Source organism: Alnus glutinosa, chromosome 1 (assembly GCF_958979055.1).
Source record: "Alnus glutinosa chromosome 1, dhAlnGlut1.1, whole genome shotgun sequence".
Taxonomy (NCBI): Eukaryota; Viridiplantae; Streptophyta; class Magnoliopsida; order Fagales; family Betulaceae; genus Alnus; species Alnus glutinosa.
Genome location: NC_084886.1, coordinates 43,295,085 through 43,321,487, shown reverse-complemented (window position 1 = coordinate 43,321,487; position 26,403 = coordinate 43,295,085). Strand labels below are relative to the sequence as shown.

At 40.2% G+C, this 26,403-nt stretch overlaps 3 protein-coding genes, 1 non-coding gene and 1 pseudogene across 4 annotated transcripts; 1 reads left to right on the top strand and 4 right to left on the bottom strand.

Moving 5' to 3' along the window:
- Positions 1 to 232: 232 nt before the first annotated feature.
- On the top strand, positions 233 to 4,227 carry LOC133882947 (alkaline/neutral invertase A, mitochondrial-like). Its single transcript, XM_062322181.1, has 6 exons — positions 233 to 1,229; positions 1,839 to 2,004; positions 2,322 to 2,533; positions 2,830 to 3,323; positions 3,401 to 3,449; positions 3,553 to 4,227. Exons 1-6 carry the CDS (start codon positions 462 to 464, stop codon positions 3,880 to 3,882), a joined length of 2,019 nt encoding a protein of 672 aa, XP_062178165.1. The 5' UTR covers positions 233 to 461; the 3' UTR covers positions 3,883 to 4,227.
- Positions 4,228 to 7,088: 2,861 nt separating this feature from the next.
- On the bottom strand, positions 7,089 to 13,517 carry LOC133860518 (gibberellin 2-beta-dioxygenase 2-like). Its single transcript, XM_062296109.1, has 4 exons — positions 13,425 to 13,517; positions 8,082 to 8,452; positions 7,457 to 7,784; positions 7,089 to 7,334 (listed from the first exon to the last, which is right to left on the bottom strand). Exons 1-4 carry the CDS (start codon positions 13,515 to 13,517, stop codon positions 7,089 to 7,091), a joined length of 1,038 nt encoding a protein of 345 aa, XP_062152093.1.
- Positions 13,518 to 14,496: 979 nt separating this feature from the next.
- On the bottom strand, positions 14,497 to 14,632 carry LOC133858967 (U2 spliceosomal RNA; annotated as a pseudogene).
- A 507-nt stretch (positions 14,633 to 15,139) lies between these two features.
- On the bottom strand, positions 15,140 to 15,684 carry LOC133860507 (uncharacterized). The gene is given in 2 exon segments (XM_062296099.1): positions 15,140 to 15,517; positions 15,520 to 15,684. Coding segments are annotated over 2 exon segments (537 nt in total). The 5' UTR covers positions 15,679 to 15,684.
- Positions 15,685 to 16,513: 829 nt separating this feature from the next.
- On the bottom strand, positions 16,514 to 16,713 carry LOC133858964 (U2 spliceosomal RNA). Its single transcript, XR_009898637.1, has one exon. It is a non-coding gene; the product is annotated as a U2 spliceosomal RNA (small nuclear RNA).
- Positions 16,714 to 26,403: the final 9,690 nt, after the last annotated feature.

Genomic DNA, 26,403 nt, shown 5'->3' with positions numbered 1-26,403 from the left:
ACGTGCAAGGACAGTAGTGTAAATCACCCCACCTTTTAAATTGACATTCAATATTTACGAACTTTCCTTTTCGTTCGTCTATAAAGCCCCTCTTTGAAGTTTGGGCACCCCCTCCCAAATCTTCAATTCTCAGTTCTCATTCACATCCTTCGCTCCGATCGAACTGTAAGTAAATCATTGTTCCAAAAAATTTCACTCCATTTTCGATTCCCATTTCTTCTCTGAATTGTATTATATATTCATCGACAAAGCTTTTCTTTTTTCTCGTCCATATTTGATCTCTGTTTTTCAAATATTCAAGATTAACAGAGTCGTATATAGAATACATTCACTAAAATTGTAGCTCAAATTTTACTGGAAAATAATAATAATAAAAATTGATAGATATTTAGATTGTAGCTCAGGCTTAACTTTTAAAGAATACAATAAATTTGAATTTTACTAATATTTAGATATTAATAATGAACACTAGCGGTTGTATTGGAATTTCCACTATGAAACCCTATTGTAGGATACTAATTAGCCACAAAGGATCCTCGATTTTTGGGTTTTCGCCCGGAAAATTCAACGATTATCCAATTGATAATTTGTCGAAATTTCATTGCGGTCGATTCAATAGCTGCAATTCTCAGATTATAGGGTACACACGTGTAACAGATTCGAATCAGAGAGCTTTTAGTGTTTCTGGTTCGAGTTGGGGTCAGTCTAGGGTTTTTCCGATGAATTTCCATGTTGGTCAAGGTAGTGGTAGGGGTGTTTTAGTAATTCCCAATGTAGCGTCAGACTTTAGGAACCATTCAACCTCAGTCGAAGCTCATGTTAATGAGAAGAGCTTCGAGAGGATTTACATTCAAGGCGGACTGAATGTGAAGCCTCTGGTGATCGAGAGGATCGAGACCGGTCACAGTGTGGTTAAGGAAGAAGAGTCTAGGTTAGATTTTGATGGGTCAAGTATAAACATTGATAATTTGAAGGGTTTGAATGAGAATATGGTGGAGAGGGAGGTCTCCGAAATTGAGAAGGAGGCATGGAAGTTACTTCGAAATGCAGTTGTTAGTTATTGTGGAAATCCGGTGGGAACTGTTGCGGCTAATGATTCGGCCGACAAGCAGCCGCTGAACTATGATCAGGTCTTTATTCGTGATTTTGTCCCCTCAGCACTTGCATTCTTACTCAATGGAGAAGGAGAGATTGTGAAGAATTTTCTTCTTCACACACTGCAATTGCAGGTAGTCCATTGATCTTAATTCCTTCGTCTATTTCTTTTCTGAATGGTTTTTCTTGTTGTGTTAATTTTTGTGTGCAATTCTAATGTACGATGCTTGTTTTTGTTGTTACTTTTTACGTATGCATAATTAGCACTGGGATGTCCATTGTAAAGTAAACGGTAATGTTGTGTTAACCTAGGCAAAGAGAGTCCAAACTTTATGGTCTGGCTCTGGACTATTAGAAATTTTATAATGTGATGCTGAATTTTAAATATTCGGTTGATGGCTGGCGTTTTTGTAATTTCTGATGGTTCCATAGACCTCTAAACTGTATGAGCTAATATCATCTCATTATATTGGTTATATCATATGCCCATCGGTATGTGTAATTTGCTGATTCAGTGAGACTAGTGTGCTTGGAAGATCATTTTCCTCCTTGCAAGTAACAAACCTTGTTTTTAATGAGGGAAGTTGATTCCCTCTGGAATACTATGGTGGAGTAGGGAGCATCCTTAAGAGGTTGTTAATGGGTTTTTGGGAGATTAGGTTGTAATCTGTGATATGTTTAGCGAGTATTGATACTTAATTAAAGTGCCAATTCTGATCATATGTGTTTTGCTTCTTTGTTAGAGCTGGGAAAAGACTGTGGACTGCTACAGTCCTGGGCAAGGGTTAATGCCTGCAAGCTTTAAAGTTAGAACTATCCCTCTTGATGGAAGCAATGAAGCATTTGAGGAAGTTCTAGATCCTGATTTTGGTGAATCAGCCATTGGTCGTGTTGCACCTGTTGATTCTGGTAAGACAATAGTAGTTCTGGTCACTGTGGCAATTTTTAAGGAGTCGTTCTTTTCCATTGAATGTCGCAGCATAAGCTTTGACCATTATTGCTTGGTTGCTCAATATCTTGATGTTCGTTTATAAATTTTCAAATTTGAGCAATATTTTTATACATTGCGTAAAATGGGTGCCTAAGCCCAAAACTATAGTGCTTTCAACACTTTGTGACATTACAAATCTCATATAAGCTTAATGGGGTTAGTTATTTTCAGTTGGGAAAAAAAAAATAAAAGAACTAGCATAAATAAATTTTGAAGTATATGTTTACTATGACAGGGTTGTGGTGGATTATTTTGTTGAGAGCTTATGGGAAGATCACTGGCGACTATGCATTGCAAGAAAGAGTGGATGTCCAGACAGGCATAAGATTAATACTTAATCTATGTTTAACTGGTGGGTTTGACATGTTTCCTTCTCTGTTAGTAACTGATGGTTCCTGCATGATTGATAGACGGATGGGCATTCATGGACACCCTCTTGAAATCCAAGTAAGTTGAGAATGATGCTACTCTGAAATCTTACTTGGAATGATGCTACTCTGAAATATAAATCTTGTGCTTGGTATACATTAGATTCCAGCTTGATTTTGGTATGCCTATATTGTTCTAGTATTGCATGTTCATTTTGTCTTAAGTGGTATTTTATTGGTGACCATAATGAGGCAAATATGCTTATCTTATTCATCTTTAACGTTCACCAATACCTTTCTTCACCATTTCTAGTGTTATTTCACGCTTTTCCTTGTCTTAAGTTTACCATTTGTTTAAGAAATCTTTTCTTACAGGCGTTATTCTACTCAGCTCTACGCTGTTCCCGCGAAATGCTAATTGTCAATGATGGAACCAAGAATTTGGTGGCTGCTATCAATAATCGACTCAGTGCACTCTCCTTTCATATCAGAGAGTATTATTGGGCGGATATGAAGAAGATCAATGAGATTTATCGTTACAAGACAGAGGAATACTCTACAGATGCCATTAACAAGTTCAATATTTATCCAGATCAAATTCCTTCTTGGCTGGTAGATTGGATCCCTGAGAAAGGTGGCTACCTCATTGGCAATCTGCAACCTGCTCATATGGATTTTAGGTTTTTCACACTTGGAAATCTTTGGGCCATTGTTTCATCTTTAGGTAGCCCAGAACAGAATGAGGGTATTCTGAATTTGATTGAGGACAAATGGGATGATCTTGTGGCTCAAATGCCTCTTAAAATTTGTTACCCTGCTTTGGAGCATGAGGAATGGCGTATAATCACTGGCAGTGACCCAAAGAATACGTGAGGCTCTTTTAAGTAATTTGTTATTTTCTTATGGGCTCCCTATTTCACAAATCTGATTCTCTACTTGCTTGCAGTCCCTGGTCTTATCATAATGGTGGATCTTGGCCAACACTGCTATGGCAGGTAAGTTGATCTTTGTTCAATTCTATCTTCTCTTAAGATTTTGGGTATTGGCTAGATCATAATGATCAGACTTCTTAAGCATTCTCGTACGTGAAATTTTTAGTTCACATTGGCCTGCATTAAGATGGGGAGGCCAGAATTGGCACAGAAGGCTGTTGCTTTGGCAGAGAAGAGGCTTTCAATGGATCAGTGGCCTGAATATTATGACATGCGCAGTGGGAGATTCATAGGAAAGCAATCCCGGCTCTTCCAGACATGGACAATTGCTGGTTTTCTAACGTCGAAGATGCTTTTGAAGAATCCGGAGAAGGCGTCCTTGTTGTTCTGGGAGGAGGATTACGAACTCCTTGAAATTTGTGTCTGCGCGCTTAGCAAAACTGGTCGAAAGAAGTGCTCACGTTCTGCTCCAAGGTCTCAGATTCTTGCTCGATGACAAGTGAGTGCTATACAGAGCGCTCTGAGCTAAAAAAATATAGATCTCAAATGACGGTGACTCCATTGAATACAAGACTCTTTTAACTTCTTTCCTTTCAGCACTTAAAGCTTAGGTTGTGGTCCTGTTTTCGGAAATCAAACGATACTGTGGAATATGATCGTGTTGTCCCATTAATTGAAGGAGGGACGATTCTTATTTGATGGCTCTGTTTTTTGAGAGCCTCTTAACCTATTTGTATGGTTCCACTGCTGATCACTGTTGCATGTACTTGAATTATGTGGCAGTCTGACAATACTTGTAACTTCGCTGGAAATTATATGATATTCGTATTGATTGTGCTCATGATTTAAATTCCACTCGGTTTATTATTCTGATGCATGTTCAGAATGTGCATTAATAAGAGATCATTGCGCCACTAGTTTCTGGGATATGTCATAATTACGAATCACTCCCTATGGTTTAAAAAGTTTACGGAGGTCTTTGTGGTAAACTATAATTACAATTGATCGATAGAGTCAAATTTCTTTAAATTTTTTGACAAATTTTTTTAAATGCTACGTCAGTGCCACATCAAATTAATAAGATGGCGACACGTGTCCATCTGAATAAAAAAATATAAATTTATTAAAAAAATAAATAAATAAACTTATTATTATTATTTTTTAAAAAATTAAAATTAAAATTAAAATAAAATAAAATAAAATAAAGGGATGGCTAGGCTACCTCCAGCCAATGGGGGTGGCCTCGCGCCACCCCCAGTGGCCGAGGGGAAGGCCACCCTTGAACCTTCTAGGGTTGGCCCGATGGCCACCCTCGGCCACTGAGAGTGGCTCAGCCACTCTTTTTTTTTTTTTTTTAAAAAAAAATAAGTTTATTTATTTATTTTTTAATAAATTTATATTTTTTTATTCATACGGACACGTCGCTATCTTATTGATTTGATGTAACGCTGACGTGGCATTTAACAGAATCTGTCAAATTTTATAATAGAATTTGACTTCAAGGATCGATTTGTAATTATAGTTTACCACAAGGACTTTCCATAAACTTTTTAAACCATAAGAAGTGATTCATGATTATGGCATACCTCAATGACCAGTAGTGCAATTATTCTTTTTTTTAAAACATGTGATTCTCCGACGTCAATTTAATAGATTGATAGACTGAATTTGAGGAATGAAAGAGGCTTTTGTCCACGCGTCATGCGTATAAAGAATGTAATCACAGGGCAGATTTTTGTATTTATTATTTTCCGAAAGAAACAAGTTTAATTGCCTAATGGCAGATTTATGTGTTAATTATTAAGGAAATCCCCAAAAGATTAAGATTTATGTGCATGTCCTGAAAAGGTCAAGGCCATCGAGTATGCCCTAGGCGGAGAGAGTACACGTTGTTTGCTTGTATTCAGCCCAAGTGATGGGCCTGTAGAGACTAGAGAGAGAGCATGTTGCGAGGGACCATTTCTGGATGTGGAGCTATCCATGCTTGGAGGGATGGAACCCCGAAGAAGGCAATTGACATTCTGGCCCGTTTGGATTCACCTCTCATCCCTTTTCTTCCTCTCATTATTTCATACCCTCGACTCATTCAGCTTTTGACAGAAAAACTAACTTGCCCATCGGCCATAATGGGCAAGTCAACGGGTGAAGCTTCTTCAAAAAGCTTCACTCATGCATTTTGCCCAATATATCCCTTCACCTAATCATCATTTTCATGGTCGTATACAGGGGTAATCACTGGTAGGAAAAAAAATTGTGCAATGTAAATGGTTGTGTATAAGGGTAAAATAGGAAAAAAAAAAGCCTATCTTTTCTTGAAAAAGTGGGCTATTTTTTTTAAGCCTATGCCAAATACATGTCATGTTAGAGTGCATGTTGGAAAATGGAGGGAAGGGGGAAGGAGAAGGGGATATCAAACAGGGCCTCTAGGCTCAGTGTCCGCACGCTCACGAATCTCCCATTTGTCGTAGCCTTCAAAGACACTCAAAAAACGATATATCTCATATATAAATATCAACGTTCAATTCTTGCATAATTGCATTGGTGCCCCCATTTTCTTGGTAAAAAATTAAAATCTAAAACCTTTCAACAAAGATATATCATATATTTAATATAATTGAGATGATATGACAGTAAAAATCAATTTTTGAATCAGCTTGTAAAAAAAAAAATAATGAATTATTTTTATTGTCATGTCATTCACTCTAGTTGTATGACAGCTGTATAACAATCTATTAAATAACATAACCGCTTTTAAATTTAGGCATAAAAGTAGTTAGACAGTTAATGGTTAGTAAGCGGTTATTAACCACCCACCTTTTCACCCCTACAAAATAGCATCGATCATTCAAAGTCTTGGTGCGCAAGTAATCAAGAATAATAATCTTAGAGAGAACAATTGTTTTACTTTTTTGTCTCGTCGGTTTTATTCTTTATTATTTGTCATGTCACTCCTGAAGATTGTTAATGCGTCACGCATGTTATAGACAACCTCCTCTTTTTTTTTTAATATAGTTGAGATAAAGAGAAAGGAGAAACTTATAGTTATATGGATCATTGCCGCTATGAAATGGAAGATCCAATAATTAAAGAAAAAGTATAAAAGAAAATTGTCACAAAAGTTTAAGCGGATAGTAGACTATTTTTGAAATGGGAGATAGATGATACCAATTGTCGCATTTGATGGTCGACGGGAACGGGATTAGTTGTAATTTGATTGATCAATACAAATTAAGGTTTGAATTTTTAAGTAGTACGTGTAGTTTGAGTTAACTCTTAAACATTATTAATTAAAATGTTTACTTTGATTAATTGTTAGATAAAGAGTAGTGTTCTATCAATATTTAACATTTGATCTCATCGTGGCATGAAAAATACTAAAAACCGCATAATATGATTTCTAAATGCAAAGTAAATTAAGATATCAACATGCATGGTAGAGATCGGCTGCGTAAATTTGAGAAATAATGTTGATAGATATATTGAAAGCAAATTAATTGGGCATGCATGCGACGTAAACTTTCTTTGGGGAGTTTGGAATAAAGAAATTAAAGTATATATTCATGATAGTTTTTGGGAAAACTTATTAAAATATAAATTTATTTAATATAAATTAATTAATCGTTAACCCCGCCCCCAGCCGGGGCCTACAAGAGCAAGATCCTTTAGCTGCATGTGCCAAGCAGTAATCCGGCCGTCATCTGCTCATGCTCGGAAATGGTTAAGACGGTCATCCCCTAGGCGGAGAGATCCAGAGTACATCTGTCTCTTAAATTCCTCCCAAGTGAAGGGCTTGTAGAGAGGGGCCATGCCGGCGGGGACCATTTCTGGAAGTGGAGCTATCAATGCTTGGAGGGATGGAGCCCCAAAGAAGGCTATTGACATTCTAGTTTGCTGTGAATTTGTAACGGCCCTGTGTCGCACGCTCACAAATCTCCCATTTGTCATAGCCTTCAAAACACACACACACACACACAAAGATATCTAATATCAACGTTCAATTCTTCCCTTAAATATTGGTGACCCTATATTAATTTCTTCGAAGGACAGAGAGAGAGAGAGAGAGGAGCAACCTTTAACGTGTCACCCACAAAAACGCAAAATGCATTAGGGTCAGAAGGGACCGTGATCCAATTCCCCTGGGTAGAAATCTGAAGGCCATCCACCTCGTTGGATCTGAGGATGGTAAAGATCTGAGGGTCAGTATGCTCTCCAAACCCAATACTGTGATCATTGGATGGTGGATAGTAATTGAGCCTGAGGATTGAGTCACTATTATCGTCCATGATTAGGTTGCTGAACACTGATGTATCATTGAGTACCCTCAGGCCCTCTGCCGTCAGATCCAGTAGCATACATGCCAGCCCCCTAACTGCTTCAGCATATTCACTGGCAGCAGAGCTGTCATACGCATGCAGACACAGTCACAATTAATCAACACATGATCAGTCAAATCCCAGAAGCATGTACGTACGTTAATCTCACACATGCATGCATGTCGATCTCTCAGTCTCAAGACTTCCAATTCTACAATGAATCTAAGCATTAATTGCAAACAAACCATGCATGCAAGTGCAACAACCATTGGTAGTATTGGTACGTACGTTGATCAAATGCATGCGTAAAATTAAAGTTAAAACACACGTAGAATGAAAAAAGAAATAGATCGAGCTAGGCAAGAAAATTGATAAATATTACGAGAACTTGGAAGGGCGATTGGAGATGGTACGGGCTCTCCGAGCGATGTAGTCTGGACTGGCAGGATTGGTACTAAGTGTAAGATATTCCAACGCTCCCATATCTCCACTGGGGCCTATGCGGTTGCAGCCATAGCCGTAAGGGGTACCCGGCCCAGCTCTTAGTTTTTCAGCCATTGGTCGGGCAAAAAATTGAAGGCCTTGTTGTTCTAGTTCTCCCACCACGTTCAAAGGGACATCATGGTTGGCCACCATAAAAAAACCATATTTTTCACAGGCCTTTACAATTTTCGTTGACACCGATGATCTCCTGGCCGAAAGGTCGATTTTAGGAACATTATTCTCCATGGCTCCAAGTTTTTGGCTGCCTAGCTAGCTAGCGTGGTTGGCGAGTGTAGACCATTGTAACAAAGACTGGAAATATTTATAACCAATAAAAAAAACACACACACACACATAAGAAGTCGTTGCATATGATTTGGTAATAAATGCATGGGGGCGTGAGAGAGAGAGAGAGAGAGTATTTAATAATTGGAATTTTAAAATAGTGATCATGGATTCATGGGCTACCACGCTCGTAGTTATGTCTATGGCGTTTATATATATATAAAGAATCATTTCCCAATCTTAAAAAATTTTCACCATTAATTTTTTTTTAGTAATGTTAGTCTTCACTCCACAATCGATCACAATGTAATCATATTGTATTAACTAATTGAACGATATGGGTTAATAGTCTTTATATCAGTCTTTTTTTTTTTTTTTTTTTTTTTTTTTTTTTTTTTAAAAAATAATAATATAAAAAAATTTGAAAATGATCACTAACCCATGCCACATCAGCATAATTTAATTTTAATTTAATTTTAGAAAATAGATGTATGGAAGAAGAACACGAGATGTACTCTTAATTCTCTTTCTAACAGTTTTCAAAAAAAAAAAAAATCTATTTATAACAAAAAATCACATGTATTATTCGACTGTCACAGTTTCATTCATAGGCAGGCTGCAAGTTAGCCCCACAAAGTTATAGAAATGTTTAGTCAACTAGCTTTATTACTCAGTAATTCTTCATTATCCAAAGTTTATCTCCTCATGAAAATTGCATCGTATGCCGATATCTGAAATAATTAAAGACTGTACGTACGTCTTATCATTTAAAAAAAAAAAAAAAAGTATGAATTTTTTTAGTTATATCAGCAATATACTCATTAATATTATCACCATTAATATGGATGAGATATTAATAATAAAGAAAGTCTATATATAGCACGAGAATGACTTTATGAATATATACCAAATCTCCTGACACAAAATATATAACTAAAGAAAACTATATAAAACTTGACTGTATATATATGTGATGATTCAATTATACAAAAATCTAATGGAACGAGGCCAGATGGTCATAATAGGAAATATAACAAGAAAGAAAATCTGAAAATTAATATGAAATACTACATAATAATCTCAAATTAACGACAAGCTAGAGATCTCAACAGAATCAGATTATTATATCAGGTTAATAAAATAAGTACGCATCCAAAATTTATATTTTAAATATATTGTAACATCCCTTCTGATAATGTAAAAGGTCATTTGTGTTTTAAATCAAGGTCACGAAAATGTTTATTAGGTGGTGAATACATCAATCATCTAATCAACAAATGCAATAGATCAGGGGTAGATAGTTCCCTATAAGAGATAATGACGCACAAAATGAGAGTCAATATCGAAGTGTTTGGTGTTTTGTGGATTAATTAATGTCTTAATATTATATATGAGCATAGTCTTAAGTCATCAAATAGTCTTCTCCTTTTTATTATAGTATTATTTTATCATCGCAAGCTCGATCCATGAAGTCGTACACATTAGATAGTTGATAGAGCCGTAGTTTGGTTTCAATATGATTACTATCTCTAATTCCTTGGTCTTTTAACGCTAAGCGTACATTTGGTCCAAGGATTAAACCTATGGAATAATAATATATTATGGCTGAAAATACGGACGGGTAATAACTGCCCGCATTTGCTATCTGTACCTACCCGTTATCCACACGTGGATGTGATCAGCAAAAACTATGCAATATCCCTATATGTGGATAGTAGTTTTAGAGAATGCAGATGCGGTTAATAACCGCGTCGCATTCCCATATATATATATATATATATATATATATATATATATATATATATATATATATAAAATTAAATTCATAAAAACGACGTTGTTTTGGATTTGGTAAGTTTAGGACCTTTAGGTTATGGCCCGTTCAATAACCCCCTTCCCTTTCCCTTCCCCTTATTTTCTCCTCTTTAAAAAAACATCAACTCAAAACATTCTTAACTTTTTTTACTTTTTATATCACATCAACAATTTTTTATTATTATTTAAATAAAAAAAACTCACTACAATACAAATTTTTTTCACTTTTCCATGTAAATTCTTTCTATTTTATATCATATCAATCACTTTTTACCTTCACTCAACAAAAAAATTCTCCCATAAGAGGAGGAGAGGGGAGGGGAGGGGAGGGGAGGGGAAGGGGATTACTAAACAGGGCATATGTTAGGTTTTTTTTCACTATCATCTCAAAGTCATACCTCATTATATTTACATTTTTTTTCTTCTTTTATTTGGAAATCCAAATCCCAATTACTCTATAAGACAATGACTTTCTATGATAGATAATCACGAATTGCGTAACAAGTTAAATATTAATTTATTTAAGCTTACATATAGTAATAACTACATTATTTAATCTCACATATAAATTTAGATACACTACAAAAAAAAAAAAGGCTTTTTGAGTCGTTTTAACAAAACGGCTCTAATTAGAGCAATTTTCAACAAAAACGGCTCTAATTCGAGCCGTTTTAAAAACGCGGCTCTAATTAGAGCCCCTTTAACAAAAACGGCTCTAATTAGAGCCGTTTTGGTTAAAATGGCTCTAATTCGAGTCGTTTTACTTAAAACGGCTCAAATTAGAGCCGCTTTTTTAAAAAGAGCTCTAAATAATTTTGAGCCGTTTTACTTAAAACGGCTCTAAATTATTTAGAGCCGTTTTGGTTAAAACGGCTTTAATTTGAGCCGTGTTGGTTAAAAGCCGTTTTGGTTAGAACGGCTTGAAATAATTTTGAGCTGTTTTGATCAAAACGATCAATCACACATGATCATACCACGATCGATCACATAGATCGTATGATGGAACATGATCTTATCACGATGGATCACATAGCGTCCATCACATAGATTATACCACGACCTATCACATTGATCATACGACGACCTATCACATTGATCGTACCATGACCTATCACATAGATCGTACCACGATCGATCACACTTAGATCGTACTACGATTGATCACACTTAGATCGATCATACCAAGTTCCATCACATAGATCGTACCACGATCCATCACATTGATCGTATCTCGATCCATCACATTGATCGTACCACGATCAATCACCTTGATCGTACCACGATCGATCATACTTAGATCGCACCACGATTGATCACACTTAGATCATACCACGATCGATCACATAGATCGTACAACGATCAATCACATGATCCTACCACAATCGATCGCATAGATCGTACCACGATAGATCACATTGATCGTACCACGATTGATCACACTTAGATCCTACCACAATCGATCACATTGATCGTACCATGATTGATCATACTTAGATCCTACCACGATCGATTACATAGATCGTACAACTATCGATCACATGATCTTACCACAATTGATCGTATAGATCGTACCACGATCAATCGTGGTAATACCAATTGTGTCAATAACCCCCCTCAAACTACCAAAAAATGTTAATATTCACCATAATGATAAAAATTAATTTTTTTTTCTCCTTTTTTCTTTAATTTTTTCTTTTTTTTTTAGATTGTTTTAGTTGGAGCCCTTTTGGGTGAAAACGACTCTAAGTAAGGGCTCCAACTTATATATATATATATATATATAAGATAACAAAAAATTATACCAAAAAATAAATAAATAAAAACTTGTTTTAATTTTCTTTCGGTTGTTTATTTAATTTTTTTTTTTAAACAAGAAATTGTTTTAATTTTTTTTTTTTTTCCTTTTTTCTTTAATTTTTTTTTTAGATTGTTTTAGTTGGAGCCCTTTTGGGTGAAAACGACTCTAACTTAGAGTCATTTTCTTACAAATCGACTCAAACTTGGAGTCGTTTTCTTCCAAAACGACTCCAAGTCGTTTTGAGAGGGGGCGCGGGACACGAAAATTTCGTGTCCCGCGCCCCCTCATATTTTCGTTCAAAAATTTTTGAACTTTTTTTTATTTCCTTTTCTCTTATAAAAGGTACAGGCAGCCCCACGCAAAAACTGACATCTTCTTTCTGTCTTTTTTCTTTTTCTTTTTCTTCTTTCTTGTTTAGCCTCTTCTCGCCTGAACCCAGAAAGATGAAAAACAGAGGGAGCGTCCAACTGAGAGACACACACAATCACACAGAGAGAGAGAGAGAGAGAGAGAGAGAGAGAGAGAGAGAGAGAGAGAGAGAGGCTTTCTTTCATTGTCTCTCTTATGGCGCCCAAGAAACAAAGTGGCAAGCAGCAAGACCCAACGAAGCTCAAGTTGCCGCCAACGATGGTGACTAGCCCAGGAGCTCGGCCAAGAAGGAAGAAGAGCACGGCTAAGTCGAAGCCCGAGTTGCCGAAGAAGAAGACAAAGAAGGCTGCAAAGAAGGAAGAAGAGCACGAGGAAAAAAGCTCAGTCGAGTTTTTTTGTAACTGACATTTAGGTTTTGAACGGTTCCCCTGTTTTTCCATTTGGTGTTTGGTATGACTGTCAGTGTTCTGGATTTTTAGAAGGTTGATGTTTGAATTAGAATAGTTTTGAGTTAAAAATCTTGTTATTGGATAATGTATTCATTTTCTTTGATGATTATGGGGAATACTTTCCCAAGATGTTGTCCCTGATTTATGCTATATGTCCATGATAATAGCCCATTGCTTAGAAGATAAAGCTGATTTCCAGCAATTTGGTTGTAGCCATTTAGTCCAGCTAGCCGTTTTTGACAAAACGTCTCTAACTAATTGGAGCCATTTTAAAAAGCGATTTAAACTGGTTTGAGTCGCTTTAATTAAAACGGCTCAAATTAGAGTCGTTTTAGTTCAAACCGGCTCGAAACAAGATTTTAATACGCTATATGTTGAGCCATTTTGAAAGCGGCTAAAAAAAAACGGCTCAAAATGTTTTGAGCCGTTTTAAGGCCTTAAAACAGCTTTAAAAAAAGGACTCAAAACACCTTTTTTTTTTTTTTTTTTTTTTTTTGTAGTGATAGTAATTCAAAACGTTCATTACCTCACATACAGATAGCAGATAATAATCGCAATAACCACACGTATGCGAACAATAATCATATAATGCGGTTATGGATATTGCTAATAACCGCATTCACATCCATATTTTCCCCCCTAATAGCTATTTTATCGATTTGTAAGAGTTTAGCCTTGGAATAGCCATTTCGCCCATTCACATAAGAATGACTATTCCTTAAATTAAGTAATAGCCATTCCTCTTAAAAAAAAAAAGGGAGAAAAATAGTTATACTTTTAGGGAAAGACTATTTTTCAAAACAAATCGAAAACACACACACATACACATAATCCATTGGAATTTGTCGTCGTCGTTGAAGTTCACTGGAATCCGTCGTGGCCACTGTCGAAATCAGACGGAATCCACCTCCGATCGCAGGAGTTTTCTAAAATCCACTACCGGTCGCCGAAATCCGCCACCGGCCGCCAGAGTTCCACCTTCTTAAACAAACAAAGCCTCAGCTTTTTATTTTTTAAAAAATAAAAATAAAATATGTGGGTATTTTAGTGATTTTTATTTAATTACAGTTAGAGCATGCATGTGTTGCCACCGGAATAAGAGTATTCTACCTTTTTCTTCTCTTAGGAATAGTTATTACTTTTCCTAATGGACTAATCAATTATGCATACCCTTGGTGTTAGAGTATATGATAATGAATAACTATTTTTATCGGAACATCTCCAACAGAATAGCTAAATGGCTTATAATAGTTAAATTTAGTTATTATGAGCTATTTTTCTCCTCAAGTAAAATAGGCAGAATATAATTTTTAGCGAGTATAATAAAGAATTGTTAGAGTATATATAGAAAAATTAGTAGCTAAAATAGAAATTTGTACTTTAATTTCTCATGTACTCTAATTAAATTTAAGCAATATATAGTCATTCCGATGAGAAATGCTAATTAATTTCACTGTTTATTTCTCGAATAGAAGTCATTCCACGTACCCCAAGATCAAGGATAATTTGCAAGGAAGCCTACAGTGTGTATAGTATGTAGCATAACAATGACAGAGATGATTATGTACATGTAGGAATGACTGATAATTATAATACTAAAAGAATGTATCGATGGCTCTCCCCAATCAAAATAAATTTCATATCATGAGGCCCATTGGGCCACTTATTAGATATTAATTAAACTGAAAACAACAGATACTACACTTGATCATAACCAAAAGGTCGAGAAGTGCACTACCTTTCTACACAAGAGCTGCTCTCTTTTGTATAATATTCCCGTTTGGGTTCTCTTCTGCCTTTTCCAATGTGGGACTACACCATATTTATGATCATATCACTTACATCATATTGTCTGTTACTGGGAAGCTATAGCTAAGCATATGCCTCTAATCTCTCCTTTACAAAACCTATACTTCCTTAACAACCCTTCTCTCAGAAACCCAACCTTTTGTACTTTGACGCCGACCCCTTATTTTTTACCTCTACCAAAGCTTCAATCCTCACCAAATATGGGAATTGAACACCCTAGAGACACCCATCTCCAATATTGCTACTGTGATTGTGACTATATCTAGCCCCTAGCAGTTCGTGCCCAGAGCAGACAAATCAGCCATTTACATTCCAGTGCAAAATATAATATATGATATTGGCAACTGCACAAAATAGCCAATTCAAATACACAAACTGTGAAAATTTAGTAATGGCTGTAAAAACCAAGCTGAAGGCTGGAGAAGGAACAGTTCAAGGAATAGGATCAGTAGACAAAAGACTGTACATCACCGTATCCCTGCTCTTACCTTTGTCTAGGCTATACTTCCTCATGACACCTTCCTTGAGGAACCCAAGTTTCTCCAAGACCTTTTGAGAGGCGTTGTTCTCCAACTCAACCAAAGCTTGAAACCTGACCACATCTGGGAATTCTTTTAACCCTTGGGCGATGGCCATCTTCACTGCTCTAGCTATTATACCTTGCCCCCAGTACTCGGCAGCTAAGGCGTACCCAACATCTGTCCTACATCTGTCATCACCGGATTTTGGCACGATGATAATAAATCCGATCGAACGGTCAGCTATGCATATGGATCTACAATAAGGGTGCGGAATGCAGTAGTCCTTGCATTGATATAGGAAAGTGCTTATCCCTTGGAGGTGAAGGTGTTCCACCGGGTGAACCGTGTCACTTTGTCGTCGCCACCGTACATCAAGAAGTCATCAACATCGAAAATTTTATATGGACGGAGTGTGATTTTTGAAAGATCAATCGTCATTTCCTTCGCCATGCCAATGGTGGGAACACCTTCCAATTTGGAAATGGAAGTGATTTTTGATGGGTGTTTCTAAAATTTGCAACACCTACCAATGTTTTCGTGGTTATTAAAGAAGTTCGTTTATTCATCAACAAAAAATATAAATTGTTTAAAAATTTGATAGATTCTCTTAAAGAGAAAGAGAAGACGCATGCATCAAAGTTGGCCCCAAGAGTTTAACAAGACGTCAAAAACTGAAATTATGAGGTCCCTGGCCTATTGAACATAAACTATTTAGCATTGTTATCAGGGAAACAGCTAGCAGCCAGTTAAGGCAGTCTTATAAACAGCAGTATTTTATTCAGTGTACAAATGTAGTCAGTTAATGCCAGATGGACCCTCATTAGTCATACAGCTAGCTAGATTTTTCTTCATCTATATATTATTTCGATCCCAAGCAGTTTCTTGAAGCTCATGTTTTCGTACATGCAACACCCTTACAACAACTTTCTGATCCGTCAGATCGAGTATAATAGAGGGAGCTTGTGAATTAGTCAGAGAAGAAGGCTGCAATGAATTTTCAAATATCTCCCTCAGCATTTGGATCTTTTGGACATTAAAGATTTCATGGTGGGGGTCACAGATGATAAAAATGACTCGTTTTGCCACTTGGGACTTGGGAGCATTACAATCACATAGAAGATTGCATAAACTTCATGAAGAAATTAGTGGTGTGTAACTTTCTACTCATTTAACACTAAACATTCTGGCAAATCTAACTCGACTTGTTAACGAAAGTTGTCTTGTTCGGAAGAACCGAAACACATCGAAACGGGTACGAGCCAAGAGTACCTTGGTTTTGATTTGGGTAGGGTGCGCCAAGCCCGTGCAATAGTGCTACACATAGGCGACGCTCGAGAGGCTCAGTAGCAAGCTACTGCGATTGACTCTCCCCCAATTAAGAGAAATTAATTTAATATCATGTGGCCCGATGGGCCACGTAACAGATATTAAACTGATAAGAACAGATACTACACTTGATCTTAGCCAAAAGGCCGAGAAAGGTATGAACATTCTAGCCACTCATGCTGTTTGTAATTATCCGACTTGTCCCGGCGCTCGTCTCGTGTTGGCAATGTGGGACAAGACAGCAGTAACACCTATACACACCTTTTTGAATACTGATTTTCTATTTGAGATGAATTTCTGTCCTTGGTAGTATATAATTGGCTGACCGAAGGAAATATTTATTTTTAGCATTATTGGCCTGCAGACGTTGTGACCTTTTACCAGTGCAAAAATAATGAATGCTAATAAAGACACAGAAATGTTCTCCATTTTTAGGACGATTCTGTTTTCTGCAGATGTAATTTAGAGATATGAAAAAGGAACCTCCTTCATTAAAGTAAATATACTATAATTCTCTAGTTTCTCACTCTTTATTGCGTCTATGCACTCCTACAATCGTTATATATTGGCCCGTTTGGTAACACCTTACCCTCATACTTGAGAGATCCTTTTTTTTTTTTAGTAGTAGTAAAAAGTGATTGACGTGATATAATGTATGTTGGTACAGTTTTCGGTATGGTGACGTGTCGCCTGGTGATTCGCCGCTGGGTTCTACTATTTCAATCCTGCAAAAAGAACAAACAACTCGTCGGGGGTGCCGACTACGCCCACTCCGATGCCTAAGTTAGTTCAAATCAATTTTCTGAAGAGTATTTTCAATCTCAATCTCAAGAGCTCAGAGAATTCGTCCTTTCATACCTGGTGTAACGGTCTTATTTATAGGCCAGACTTGCGGTCTCACCAGTCTTCTTGACGCCTAGTTGGATTAGGAGTTTGAGTCCTAGCTTGGTTGAACTTTAACCATATCTTCAGGGAATTCGAATGGGATTGTAGAGTCCGAAGTTGATTGCGTTTGTACCTCTTTAAACTTGATTCCGTATCAATAATTATCTTATCCCATTAATTATGGAATTGTGGTTTATCCCTGATCTTCTGGGATTCTATCCTTATCGCATTCTAAAACAACTGCGGTACACTTCAGCCAACCTCCGAGGTGATGATACCTGAGATATGTTCGCTCCGACTTGGAGATCTCGGGGTATCGCCGCACCATAACAGGGTTGTGTAAGGCCGAGATGTTGTTACTCCGAGATGTTGTTGCATCGACTTGATATCACACCGAGGCGTTATTACCCCGATGCGCTATTACCCCTGAGGTGCTATTACTCCGAGATTCAAATATCCGAGATATGTTCGCTCCGATCAGAGTAGGAGATCCCGGAATATTTTATATACCGTAACTTGGAATGTTAAGACCGAGACGTCGTTATACCTCCGAAATGTCTTTATACCTAGACGATCTTTTCTTTGCTGGGCGGAACAAATGTCCGAGACGTAACTCCGAGATGTTTCTGAATCCACATGTCTCTAGGGTTAATTTTATCCCTAACAGTTACCCTCCTAATTCTCTGATTTCAGAAAATGGAAATAAGAGAATTATTTTTCGTCTGCCAACCTGTACCTGCTACAGTGAAGGGCGCGTCTTTTCAACAGTTCAAACATTTAAACCTTGCCGCTTCTTTTCCAATGACGACGTCAGCTCTGAAACGCCGTCCTTTGTCATCATGAAACGGTACTATCGAGGTAGCGCATTTAATTCTTGAATACGGAATGCACGCCTTTTCAACTTCGGAAATTTTGAAATGATGGCGCCTTTTGATATTTTGGACACGTAGGGAAGGGGGTATTTAAAGTTTTGAACACTTTCACTGTTCATTCCTTGTCATTTACTTACTCTCTCTCTCTCTCTCTCTCTCTCTCTCTCTCTCGATCCTATATTGTTGCCTTCTTCTTACACTCTTTTCTTTCCCTGTATCCTCTATTTATTCTTTTCTTCTTTTTCAATGGCTCCTAAGAAGGCTGCTTCAACCGTTCCTGTAACGTCTCGGGCTCGGACAATGAGGTCCGACGGCTCCGTGGATCTTTCTCCCCTTGAGAGTAAGGTGGAAACCGCCCTTTTTGCGAAGCATGAGGGTGTGCTTCGCCTGAACTACGACATTCCTCCAACAGTGAGGATGTTTTACCAAGCACCTGAGTGTCGGCTTATCAACGGCGGCGACATTACACTGTATGAGAGGATGTTTCTTGCTGGCTATGGTTACCGTTTCCGGAGATTGCTCGGGATTTCGTCCTTTTTCTGATGGTTGCACCCAGTCAGATTATGCCCAATGCCTGGAGGTATCTGTTCGCTTCGTACATCCTTTGGAGGCTCGTGTTGAAGAAGGAGATGAAGATCCTGCAATTTTTCAACATCTACAGACCGAGGCAAACTTCAGAGGGGATGATTGAACTCTGTGTTCGTCACCCGCCTGTCTTCATCAAGCTTAAGAGTGGGCTAACAAACAACAAATTCTGAGAGATGCAATTTTTCAGAGTTTCTGGGGAGTGGGAATGCCCTGAAGATACTCTTCTGCCTAAAAACCGTAGGATGCCTCGGACCTGGCAATTGCTACGACTTGACCGAAGCGACCCCCCTTCACTCAGTGTATCCGACCAGGAGGATGTCAAGAAGATAAGTGGGTGGTCCGCAGCTAGGGTCAAGGCTGACAAGTTTGAGGAAGTTGATTTTGACAGCCTTGTCACCGAGGAGAACTTAAGGCAATTTCTCGGATACGACATCCCGAGAGACAAACAGCTTATTACCAAGAGAGGGGCTATTAAGAAGAGGAATGATGCCCCTCCATCTCCGAGGCCTGTTACTAAGAAGAGGCCATTCAAAAGTTCCGAAGAAGTTCCCGAAGATGTCCCTTTGCGGAAGAAACAAAACATTCCTCTAGCTGCCTTGGGTGCAAGGAGAACTCCCCCTTCGGTACCGTCATCTGGAGTGAACGTTGAAGAGGGATCTGCAAGTTTTCGGGGTTTCATTCCAGAAGTTTCTTCTACACCAGAAGCTAGTGCTGCTCCTTCCTTTGTTTTAAGGGATGAGTCTGGCTCCGAGGCATCGTATCAGGGTGAACAGGGTGCATAAACTTCTTTTGAGGAACCTCCTCTCGGAACTTCGATAGTGATTACCCCGGAACCAGAGAGATCTGGAGAAGGAGATGAAACTGTTCCTGAGGCCCGAGACATACAAGTCACGCGTAGGGTAAAACACCCAGCCAGAAAGCGAAAGTTCACAGCCCAGGACCGAATTGCTGAAAAGATCTTGGAGGCCGAGCGGATGTGGGGCAAGGCGGTTATAAGACCTTCTGATGCCGAGGAGGTGCGTCAAGAGCCCACTGCTTCAGGTGGTGAATCTCTTGAAGAGAGGGATGAGGAAGGTGGCACCCCCCGAGATGAGCCTTTTGTTGAGGAGTTTGAAGCCGAAGGTACTCCCCGGACTCCTTCCTCGGAACGTCCAGACACTCCACCACCTCCCGAGGAAAACCGTGAAACGGGGCATGCCACCCCCCAAGCTCCATGTTCTGCACTTGTACAACTTGAAACTCATACTGGAGCACCTGAGGTTGAAAATATCGAAGAGCCTAGAACTTCTCAGGAAGCGGTTGATCAAGATATGTCGGGCGCCGCTTCTGAAGTACAGGGTGCAAGTCAACCCGAAGTAACTCCGGATCTCGGAGTGCCTGAAGAGTCTCGGATAGACTCCGAGCACATCATTCCTGAAGCAGGTGTGCTTCCCGAGTCTTCTACTAGGAGCGGGTCTTGTGTTGAGGCCAGCCCTTCCAGATTAAGATTTGATGGGACGGAAGCGGCTCCAAGTACAGGGGCTGTACCTTTTGTGGGTCCTAGCTCCTCTTCTAAGGTCTCAGCTGGTTTTGAAGTTTGGGCAGAGGCCTTCTGGGTCATCCAATGGAGGCTATAAAGAACCTAATTCCCGAGGGGTATCTGGGAAATGCAGGGGTGTCTTCTCCCGAGAAGATTGCTTAAGGCATTCTTATCTCTCATTATCAGGTAAGTTTTTGAAACCAGGCCTTTTCATTCTATCCACTTTTCGGTTCTTGATTCTGACTTTGCTTACTTTTCTCTTTATAGCTTCTTGTGAAGATGACCGCCCTCTGGCAGAAGTACGAAAATCGTCCGGTGCCCCCACCTGCTCCTGCCCCCGAAGTGCAAACTCGCATCTCGGGCTTGGAGAATGAAGTTGCGGCACTGAAGGCCTTTCTTCAATCTAAGGACGAGGAACTCGCATCTCGGGACTCGACTATATCCGAGATGCGTTCTGCCAATGCTTGTTTGAAGAAAGAAGTACTGGAGGCCAATGAACGGTACATACGTTCTGTTGCAAGCCTTTCTACCGAGCTGGATCGTGCAGATCAGTTGTCCCTTCGTTTGTCGGCCGTGCAAAACGAATGCTCCGAAGCGTGCAAAAACGCTGTGAATGCTGAAGCCGAAAAGGACAAACTGAAAGATGAGGTTGAAAGACTTGAGGCCGAGAGAAATAAAGCTGTTAAGGCGCAGGATTACTCGGAGAGCCTCTTAATTAGGCTCAGGGCTAGATATGACACAGATCGGGCAAAGCTCAAGCGTTATCTGAAGCAATTGAGCTATGTACCATACCTTCAGGATCAGAGTTGGGCTCGGGGATGCAATTGGGGTTTCGAAAATTTTCGAACCTTGGTAACGAATCCCCAATATAAATTCGACCCCAAGACTGTTGGGCCAATGCTTGTTGGTTTTCCTGAAGAAGCCATTTTAGAGATGGAAGAGTTCGGTAAGGACTTTATGCCTGATGTTCCGAGTTGGGGTGATGACACGCCAGATCCTCGAGAAGATCCACTTGATGGTGCCGCAAGCTAAAAGCTTCTCAGGCAGATGCCTGAGTTTTTTTTTTTTTTTTTTTTTTTTTTTTTTTTTTTTATTTTTTAATTTTTTAATTTTTTTTTTTTATCAACCTGTAAAGGACTTCAAATATGAAATGAAATCTTTTTGGATGAAACTTTTACCTTTTAATTCTCTCTTCTCTGATCATAGCATTCAGAGGAGCCTTTTACTTTGATATTCTTTTCTACAATCTCTTCAAGTCATCTGAGGAATAGACTATCTTGAATGCTCTTTTCCTTTAAATCTTCTAGCTTTGTCGTGGTATCCTTTCCATAACCCTTTCGGGTAGTCCGAGGAAAGGATTTGAACCAATTCATCATCTTATCCTTCGGAAACCTCCAACCGGGAGGTTTCAACCCTTTATATCCTTTCCCTGGCCCTTTCGGGCTGTTCGAGAAAAGGATTCGGGCGGATTCTAATCGGGATATCCATCATCTTATCCTTCGGAAACCTCCAATCGGGAGGTTTCAACCCTTTGTATCCTTTACCTGGCCCTTTCGGGCTGTTCGAGGAAAGGGTTCGTGCAGATTCTTCTTTGGATATCCTTAGCCTTATCCTTCGGAAACCCCCAACCGTGGGGTGTCAACCCTTTGTATCCTTTCCCTGGCCCTTTCGGGCTGTTCGAGGAAAGGATTCGGGCGGATTCTAGTCCTCATCCTTCGGAAACCTCCAACCGAGAGGTTTCAACCCTTTGTATCCTTTCTCTGACCCTTTCGGGTTGTTCGAGGAAAGGATTCGGGTGGATTTCTTTCCCGAACATCCCCACCATTACTCTTTCGAGTCGTTCGAGGTGGGGAGTCAGATGGACGCTGATGTAGCTTGATCATCTATTGAATATGAAATTGTTAGGAAAAAGCAATAAATAACATAAAATATTTCTTCAGGTGCTCGGCATTCCATGATCTCGGGAGTATCTTTCTTGTCTCGGTCATAAATCGATAAGCTCCTTTCTGATGGCATCCTACTACCTTATAGGGACCTTCCCATCCGGGTCCCATTTTGCCTTCCACTGGATCTTTCGTCATTAAGCCCACCTTCCTGAGTACCCAATCTCTGAGCTGAAACTTTCTGGGCACCACCTGTTTGTTAAAGTACCGAGCCGTTCGATTCTGATATGCTGCCCATGTGACGTGAGCATCGTCTCTTTTCTCCTGCAAAAGATCCAGGTGTACCTTAGCTTTTTCGTCATTGAGTCCTGGATTGTAGTGAGCTACACGGAAGCTTGGAGATCCTACTTCGACTGGTATAACCGCCTCGGTTCCATACGTAAGTGAGAATGGTGTCTCGCCTGTTGGAGTTCTTCTTGTGGTTCGGTACGACCACAGCACCTCTGGAACATATTCAACCCATGCTCCTTTCTTCTTGTCAAGCTTTTTCTTCAAAGTCTTTACCAGGGTCTTATTCGTCGCCTCTACCTGACCGTTTGCCTTTGGGTATAGTACCGAAGCATAATGGTTTCGGATACGGAGCTCCGAACACCACTTCCGAAATGGTTCACAGTCAAACTGCTTCCCATTATCCGTGACGAAAGCATGAGGAATCCCAAACCGGCACACCACCGACTTCCAGAGGAAAGTTATAATATTTGCTGTGGTTATAGCTGCTAATGCTTCTGCTTCCGCCCATTTAGTAAAATAGTCTACAGCTACAACCAAGAACTTCCGTCCACCTTTCCCTACCGGCATTGGGCCAACTATATCCACCTCCCATTTCGCAAATGGCCATGGAGAAGTGAGGGGGGTGAGCTTCTCGGGACTTGCTTTAATGATTCTTGAGAACCTCTGGCACTTGTCACAGGTTTTGACGAGAAGAGCCGAATCTTTCTTGATCGTAGGCCAATAGTAGCCTGCTCGGATGGTTTTTTGTGCCAGTATCCTTCCTCCTGAGTGGTCTCCGCACACACCTCCATGGATTTCCCTAAGAACATAATTCGACTCGGCCTTGGAGAGGCATTTGAGCAGGGGTTCGGAATATCCTCTTTTGTACAGTATCTCCCCGAGAAGGCAAAATTGTGCTGCTTGTATCTTCACCCTCCGAGCTGCGACCTTGTCTTCGGGCAGCAACCCATTTCTGAGGAACTGGATAATGTCCCTTGCCCATTCTGGTTCATCTGGTGCTGAGTCTGCTTCCATAACCTTGGTCCTCGGGGCTATCGACGGCTCGGTCAGAACAATAATTTGCCTCCTTGACGCTTCAATCTCTTCTTCTGTTCTCGATGCAATCTTCGAGAACTCATCGGCTCTGATGTTTTCCTCCCAAGGTATCTTTGTGATGACGAACCTTTCGAAATAGGATTGGAATCGCCGTACCTCTTCCAAGTACCTGGCCATTCGGTCTTCTTGTGCTTCGAATTGTCCTTGGACTTGGCCTACGACCACTTGAGAGTCACTCCGGATTTCGACATTAGTTGCCCCCATCTCTCGGGATAAAGCCAAACCTGTTATCACCGCTTCATACTCAGCTTCATTGTTCGTCGTAACGAAGTCCAGTTTTACAGCAAAACCGAATTCTTGTCCTTCGGGATTCCTGAGGAGGACTCCTACTCCGCTTCTGCCCTGTGTGGAAGAGCCATCTACAAAAACAACCCAGGTTGACTCCCTAGGGAGTTCTTCTGCTTCAGGAATGTTGCAGAATTCTACCAGGAAATCTGCCAGAACCTGTCCTTTGATAGCCGTCTGAGGATGAAACTCGATATCAAATTGTCCGAGTTCCACCGCCCAGTTGACTAATCTTCCCGAGAGGTCAGGTTTTTGCAACACCTTCTTCATCGGATACTCGGTTAGAACTCTGATAGCGTGAGCCTAAAAGTATGGCCTCAATCTTCTGGCTGAAATAATCAAAGCGAACGCCAACTTCTCGATCCGAGGATACCTTTCTTCCGCGCCATGCAGTGCTTTACTTGTAAAGTAAACTGGCTTCTGAACTCCTGAATCTTCTCGGACTAGCACTGAGCTTACTGCTGAGGGAGATACTGCCAGATAGAGATAAAGAATCTCCCATTCGGTTGGGCAGCTCAACAGTGGTGGGTTGGCTAGGTATTCCTTCAACTTCCTGAAAGCCTCCTCACACTCCTCACTCCACATAAATGCTTTTCGTAAAATTTTAAAGAAGGGAAGGCACTTATCTGTCGACCGTGATATGAAACGGTTCAGGGCCGCAATCCTTCCTGTCAGTCGTTGGAGTTATTTCGTTGTTCTCGAGGCCTCCATCTCGAGGACAGCTCTGACCTTCTCTGGATTAGCTTCAATGCCCCTCTGCGACACCATAAACCCCAGAAATTTGCCTGAAGAAACTCCGAAGGCACACTTCGCGGGGTTGAGCTTCATGTTGTATTTACTTAGAGTCCGAAAAGTCTCTCGGAGGTCTTCTATGTGCCTGTTTGCCCGAACACTTTTAACCAGCAGGTCATCTACGTATACTTCAACGTTTCGGCCAATTTGACTTTGAAACATCCGGTTCACAAGTCGCTGATACGTGGCTCCCGCATTCTTCAGTCCAAAGGGCATCATCTTATAGCAGTAAAGTCCTCGGTCTGTGATGAAAGCAGTTTTTTCCCGGTCTGCTTCTTTCATGTAGATCTGATTGTATCCCGAGAAGGCATCCATGAAGCTTAAGAGCTCGTGTCCGGCCGTTGAATCAACCAATAAATCTATCCGAGGCAGAGGAAAGCTATCCTTCGGACATGCTTTATTCAGGTCGGTGAAATCTACGCACATCCTCCACTTGCCGTTAGACTTCTTTACCAGCACCACATTGGCCAGCCACTCGGGATAATCCACCTCTCGGATGAATCCAGCTTTTAGCAACTTCTCTACTTCTTCCGCAACAGCCGTGTTTCGTTCGGCGGCAAAAGCCCTCCTTCTCTGTTTCACAGGGCGATAATTTGGGTCCACATTTAGCTTATGGACAATAACCGAGGGATCAATCCCCGGCATATCTTCATGGCTCCAGGCAAATACATCTTTGTTGCGCCTCAAGAACGCCACCAGATCTTCCTTCATAGGTTGAGGGAGTTGTGAGCCTATATGAACTTTCTTTCCTGAATCACCTATCTCGAACTCCTCCAAGGCTTCCACAGGCTCCCCCAACGGTGATTGCTATTTTTCATCTTTCTTAGTTTTCTCCCCCCGGCTGTGCTGCCTCGGGGTGTCTTTTAAGGACAGATTGTAGCATCGCCTAGCTTCCCTCTGGTCTCCCTTCACCTCTCCAACTCCTTCTTCTGTTGGAAACTTCATGCTGAGATGCGGTGTTGAAGTCACAGCTTTGAAGTCGTTGAGAGCTGTCCGTCCTATAATGGCATTGTAGGCCGAGACTTTGTCAACTATCAGGAACTTCACCATAATGACTTTCTACCTCGGATAAGTCCCTGCCGTCACAGGTAGATCAATAGAACCGAGAGGCAACACCTTTTCTCCAGCAAAACCCTGTAACTGGCATGAGACCGGGACCAGCTTTTCTTGTGGAACACCCATGTAATCGAAAGCTGATTTAAACAGAATATCAGCCGAGCTCCCTGTGTCAACGAGGATCCGCCGAGTCTGATAATTTGCTATGGTCAAGGTGACCACAAGGGCGTCTGTGTGCGGAAGCGAGACCCCAGCATAATCATCATCAGAAAACCTTATAACCAGAGGGTTATATTTCCGAGACTAAAGGCTTTTGGACCGAGAATACTTCAAAATCGTCCAGCTGCTTGGCATACGCCTTCCGAGCCGAGTTGGACTCACCTCCTCCTCCAAATCCACCCGAGATAGTGTGGATGATAGGGAGATTACCTTGCTGCGCCACCCGAGGTCTGCTCCTACTTCTCTCCCTTCCTTCATTCCTCCGAGGTCGAGGTGCTGGCTCTCGGCTTCTTCCTCTTCTGTCTTCTTGTCTCGGTTGATAATTCCTCATTTCATTCCGATCCTCTTCTGTAATAACCCCGAC